Genomic DNA, 6,000 nt, shown 5'->3' with positions numbered 1-6,000 from the left:
ATCTCTTCAACTGTATTGTGGAACCAACGCCTCTAACATCCCTCTCATTATGGTCCACCCCTGTTGGAACAGGAAGTTTCCTTGGACTTCCGGTGGAGGACAATGATGTCAGTTTTTGATTGGTCGCACCTATTGGATGGGGCGAAGCACTGCTACAACAACAAGGCCTGAAATAAAAAACTTCTGACGTCACATAACATACAGAACAAAGAAAATATTAAGCAGTCAGTCGTTGAGCACATCAGGAACATGTTATATGTATATATTATTGCATGGGTACAAACAAATGTCTCAATCGGAGAGAGAAAAATCCTTTAAGTATCAAAGTATAATGCATCATACGTCTATGCAACACTTGCAAAGTTTGTCTGAAGAAAAGTTGAAATCACTGTCAAACAGGCTTACTTTGATAATTAAATGGGGCTGTGACGGAGCATCAGGACAAGGAGCAATAAAAGTTGAGCTTTTAGTGTGGTAAAACGATATTTTTCCAAGATATATTTTGGTTTTAAGGCATAGTAAAGCGCAGGTGGTCAATAAATTTCTTGTAAAAACTTATAATATTTTATTCGTAACATCCATTATTATTTTGACATTTCCTTTTATTTGCGAGTTATCATAGGCCAATATATGTAAACGTGTCTCGTTTAATTGCAAAAGTTTGGTGTATTATAAAGAATAAAATATGGTTTTTAAAAGTTTACTCTACATAAATAGTTCCTACATACATGCAATAACAATGCAATACAAGCTTAAATTTACATAAAAATATATGTATGAATTAGTTTTTAACATTGTCCTACCCGTAACAAAGCTTTTTTGGCTGACGTGGGCATTTACAAATTTTTTATCATTAACTATCTAAATTTATATTTTTTAACGTTTGTTATTTTTAAATTAGGTTATATACACTAATAATAATAAATATAAATTAGGACTTCAAATATTTCAGTTTTAACATCAAATATTTCAAATATCAATGTCTTTGTTCCATAAGGGGACGGTTAATACAAATTTCTAGATCTGACAACTATTTGTTATGTTTGTTTTTATTCGATGAATATTCGGCTTCGATATTTATTTATTTATTTTTTAATTTTTCAATACATACTAATAATATGTTTCCACGCTGAAGAGTAATTATTTCTTCAACATTAAAAATATGAAAATGTGATGTATTGGGGAATGATGGATTTGTGATATACACAGTATTTGGGAAAATTTTGTCTTCTATGAAGTACTTTCTAGTAACACAGTAGCCGCCAGCTCCAAGCTCCAACCTGTTTTCTGTAATGCCTGTTCACATTGTGAGCGATTAGCTAGGCCAAGCCTGGAAAAAAAGTAATTACGGAGATTATTATATTGTAACATTTGAAAAAATTAGAAACACTTAGGCTGACGGCAGAGTGCTCGCTATAAGCGATGCTGGGTTAGACACAGTTTTTATATACTTTACAAGCTTTTTACAATTTTCCATAAGAAATATTTTCATAGCTTTCTATCTTTATATTATAGCAAAGCTTCTCACTTCCACTCTGTCGTCAGCTTTATATAATGTTGTTTTAAAGAGGCAGCCTTGGGAATCGCTTTTTACTATTTAGATGTATCATGTGTGATAGGACTACGTCTACCAACTGTCTGGCACCCAAAAATACTGGGTGTGACGCCCTCCAGAGGCGACTAAAATACCGAATTGATTCAACGGGTTGTGTAGCGCAACCATTTCAACATACCGCATCTACATCCGGCAAAGGACCATCAACCATCGATAACAAAACCTTCGGATAGTGTCATTATCGGAACAACAGCAACGTCTCCGATGGTGGACCTGACGAAGCTGCAGGCCGTACACCGCCCTCAGAACTGCCATGGGATGTCTTCTTTTGTCACCAGGCATCATCTACACAAAGAGGCACTCCCCATTAAAAAAAAAGAAATGCTGGACAACCAATTTCTGTAAAATACTCAAAACCTGGGCGTCCTAGTTAGTGATAGAACGATACGAGTACTGAGTGAGTAGTATCGATACTTTTCCCAAAAATACTCGAGTATTTCGTACTCGATGTTTTTTCCAAATACTGAGTAAAGTATCGATACTTTACCTCGATACCAGAGAGCATAGATAGATAAGAGACGTCATTTCAATTTTTATTTGTAACGTACATATCTGATTGGCGGGTATTAGAAAATTGCCTTCTACACATTTTTAAGAAGTTTATATTAATATATATTGTGATTGTTGGAAAAAGGATGAATTGCTTAATTAATACGATCCTTTAAAACAATCAAAAATACCTCATGAAAATGTGTAGAAGCAATTCAAAATTACCCCTCAAACGGGACATTACAAATAAATTTCGCAAAAAGTATGAAATGACGTCTCTTATTATATCTATCCTCTCTGTCGATACTTTACCAAGAGCCGATGGTCTACATGTTTAAGATGCATTCGCATTTAACTTAAAACGATTTTTTGATAATGGTGGAATGGGGACGATTTCTGTATATGGTGGTAAAATAAAAGTATGTGTTTATTGTTCAGAATCACTAACTCCAGCAATGAAAAGCTGCTAACTCCATAAAATTTCAACATATTTTGACTTGCCATGCAATAGAGCTTTTTCTTTCTACTGTTAAGTTTTGGTGGATGGAGTAAACAAACGGTATACCGCAAATTATCTGTCTGGTCGGCAGGCATCGGTGCAATTCAGGAACGTAACATCTAAACGTAGAAGAATTACACGCGGTGGTGCTTTTGTTTAACTTCTACATATCGAAGCTCTCTTAACCACCAGAAGGAGTTAAGGATGGTTTCCAATGCCGATGACTGCACGATAGAGGACACAGGTCCCCGCCCACAAAACAAATGTCGGCCATATTGGACATCCACGTCGATGGCATTACGCTACCGACTACCAATATCGGTAAGGATCTACATTTTGGCGAGCATGCAACCGCTATTGTGCCTAGAACCCAGAGCCGTGACAAAATCCTCAAATCTCTTGCTGGCAGCACTTGGGGTAAAGATAAAAAGACGCTCTTTACCATTTAAAAAGCAATTGGCCGGCCGCTAAGGTTACACACTGGAAGAAAATGCAGGCCTGTTCAAACACCGTTTTCATAACCGATACGGTATGTTTTCATATGCCCCCAGATCACCACCTACATAGTGAAGCGATAGTGAATACTCCCCATTAGGGCGAGAAATTAAATGCTGAACAAACAGTTTCTGTTATATACATAGAAACCTGAGCAGACATCTAATTAAAGGACCCTGCACCAGGGTCTTAAGAAGTAATATCCGCAAGTATTATGAGGAAATACGGAAAAAACATAAAAATGTCCTCACTGATATCCACAAAGGGCGGCGGATCTCTATGCCAATAATTGCCCGGCGAACCCCTTTCGTAAAGTTAAATACCCTGAGCTCGCAAATGAGGAAAGTGATCTCCCTAGGGAGACGTGCGTCACTCTAGCTCAACTTTGATCTCGATATTGTAACAGGCTAAACTCTTACCTATTTAGAATCAAACACATGACACGAACCATCTTTTCAATTGCAATGTGGAATCAACACCTACAACATCCTTTTCTCTGTGTCCACCCCTGTTGAAAATGCAGGTTTCTTTGGACTCCCGTTAGAGGATATTGATGATAATTTGTGAGTGGTCGCACCTATTGGATGGGGCGAAAAGCACTGTTACAACAACAACAACCAGTAGAGATATTGCAGTACAATGTACATAAGTTCTATTTAAAGTTCTAATTAGACAATCTCTCCACAAAACGTTTAATGCCATGAAAAATAATTGACGCGATTTGCCTCCGAGGATATTTAGACCCAGCTTCTCTTCCAATTTGCTGTAAAAACTTTTTTTTAACTTAAAAAAACCTTTTTTTAAACGCTGTAAGACGATCAAAAATCGTTTAAATCATTTATTGTTCGTGACGTTTCTCTTTAAATGCATTCTTAAAATATATGTAAGAGCACACATTGTTTGGTTTCGCCCAAACTTAAACTCTCTGATTTGTTTTCTATTAAATTCAAAACATACGATCTCACTTAAAGAAAAGTTTCTTCTTCTTTGGTGAAAATTCTGAAGTACTCACTTGGATCGAGTATATAGAATCGATACTTTGATCAGAGTATTTTATACGAATACCGGTATATGGCGTGATAAGGCGCAGACTACCGAACGCCCTGGGTCGGGAACATCAAAGAGCCACAAAAAGTGAAAATTTGTGGGAGGGACGTAAAGAATTGATCGGTACATAGAACCGTCTGCGGTGCCAAACATTTTTTTAATTATTCGCACACACTGTCGGATAAAATAAAACCCAAACGTACCCGTTTGGAAGTCAGTACGTTAAATGTGGAAAGTAACTTACAAATGCAACTCTGTCGCATTCCAATTGTGATATATAATGAGTGATTTTCAGGTCGACGACCGCGCTGGAGGCATGGGATATAGAAAACTTGCAGAAAGATATATGATTTCCATTTCTGGAGGTGTGGAAAAACATAAATTGTTAAACATAACCGCAACATGAATCAATTTTTAGAGGTTTGTTCTCCAATGATGCCAGAGCTTTGACACTCCCAAATTTAAAAATCTGGAGGGGTTGATTTTATGAAGTAAGAAAAACGGGGAATAATTTAATCCCCTTTAGCGAAAATTGTAGTAGAAAAGTACCTTTAGTAGTATGTTAGTAGTGATCATAAATTTGTAAATGCCAACAGGTTTTTGGGGAAATAATTAATTTTCTACTAAATATTTCGTGAATTGATAAACAGGCATGTTGGCTTGGTCATTCTTTCAGAATTTGTTTGAAGAATGCCGTACATTAGAATTTTAATCAAAAGCACACTATCTCAAAATTTGTTGCAAAAGCTCCCTATATGAGCATAAGTTCATTGCACTTTGACATAAGAGGGAGGTAATGAAAAGCATCCTGAGATAAGGCGTTGTTCAATCTAATTCTAACATAGGGCGTTTTTGTGACAAATGGGAAATTTTTGAAAAATATTTTGATCGGAAGATTGTGAACAGGCATCCGACATGGACTGAAAGAAAATGGCTTATTGTCTTAGAACTTTATATTCCGGTCTTCACTTTGACAGAAGAGTTCAGCTTTTATGTGGTCCTGCTACACAGGGAGTATTCACCTTTTTATTCTGGAATTTCAGAAAGCTCTTTTCCGTTAAGTATTCATGGAAGTGTTCCGGATAAACCGTTAACTTAGAATATTCGGAACACGTCCGTTTGATACTACCTCACGAGGTCCGAATATATCAAATAAGTATATACATAATATTCCAAAAATAGACCGATTCTTCGAATTTTTAAATGGAGATGAATATTCCGAACATACAGAATGAATAAGTTAACCAACTCAATGTGTACATTTCGTTATGGTATCTCTATTATTTATTAATGATATTTTTACGTGAATTTTGAATTGGTTTAGGTTTCGTATGTTCATAGGTTTACGAAAGTGCACGATTCCTTGGGTCCGATCATCATGGCATAGTTACCAAATTCAGCATAAAATTAAAAAAATTGTTCTAGGGAATTATGTAGTTCAGTACTTATCGGGCATTTGTAAACTGATTGTTTCCTATTTATACTACTAATAATTTTCGAAAAATTGCAAAGAAACAACACAGTTAACGGATGTCAATTCGATTTGGGGGCAAAATGGCTGCAACTGTCAAAAAATTTGTCAGCCGAGCAAACCTCTTGTGATTGAATTATGCAACCTCAAGTTTTAAGAATTTGTGCGACCGTAAGCGGAAGATTTCTAGGCTGGATGATCGAAAAATCGTAACAGAAGCTAAAAAATGTCCATTAAATTCGGCCAGAAAAATAAATGAAGCCATAAACTTGAATGCATAGTCGCGCACAGTGCAAAGAAGACTTGTTAAAGCAGGATTGAATAATTACTTCGTAAAGAGGAAACCTTTTTTGTGAGCAGGTATTGAAACTTTAAAATGGCCGG

The 6,000-nt window shown here is 36.2% G+C and overlaps 1 protein-coding gene across 6 annotated transcripts in view; it reads right to left on the bottom strand.

Moving 5' to 3' along the window:
- Positions 1-541: 541 nt before the first annotated feature.
- Positions 542-6,000, bottom strand: part of Ack (activated Cdc42 kinase) — a 101,772-nt gene continuing 96,313 nt past the window's right edge. For all 6 annotated transcript variants that reach the window (XM_067772812.1, XM_067772815.1, XM_067772813.1 and 3 more), the window contains one exon: positions 542-1,330. In XM_067772812.1, coding sequence (XP_067628913.1) covers positions 1,231-1,330 — 100 coding nt within the window. In that variant the 3' untranslated portion in view covers positions 542-1,230. The remainder of the gene's footprint in view (positions 1,331-6,000) is intronic.

Source organism: Eurosta solidaginis, chromosome 3 (assembly GCF_040869045.1).
Source record: "Eurosta solidaginis isolate ZX-2024a chromosome 3, ASM4086904v1, whole genome shotgun sequence".
Taxonomy (NCBI): domain Eukaryota; kingdom Metazoa; phylum Arthropoda; class Insecta; order Diptera; family Tephritidae; genus Eurosta; species Eurosta solidaginis.
Note: the sequence above shows the minus strand (reverse complement) of the source record. Positions and strands in the feature narration are given on the sequence as shown.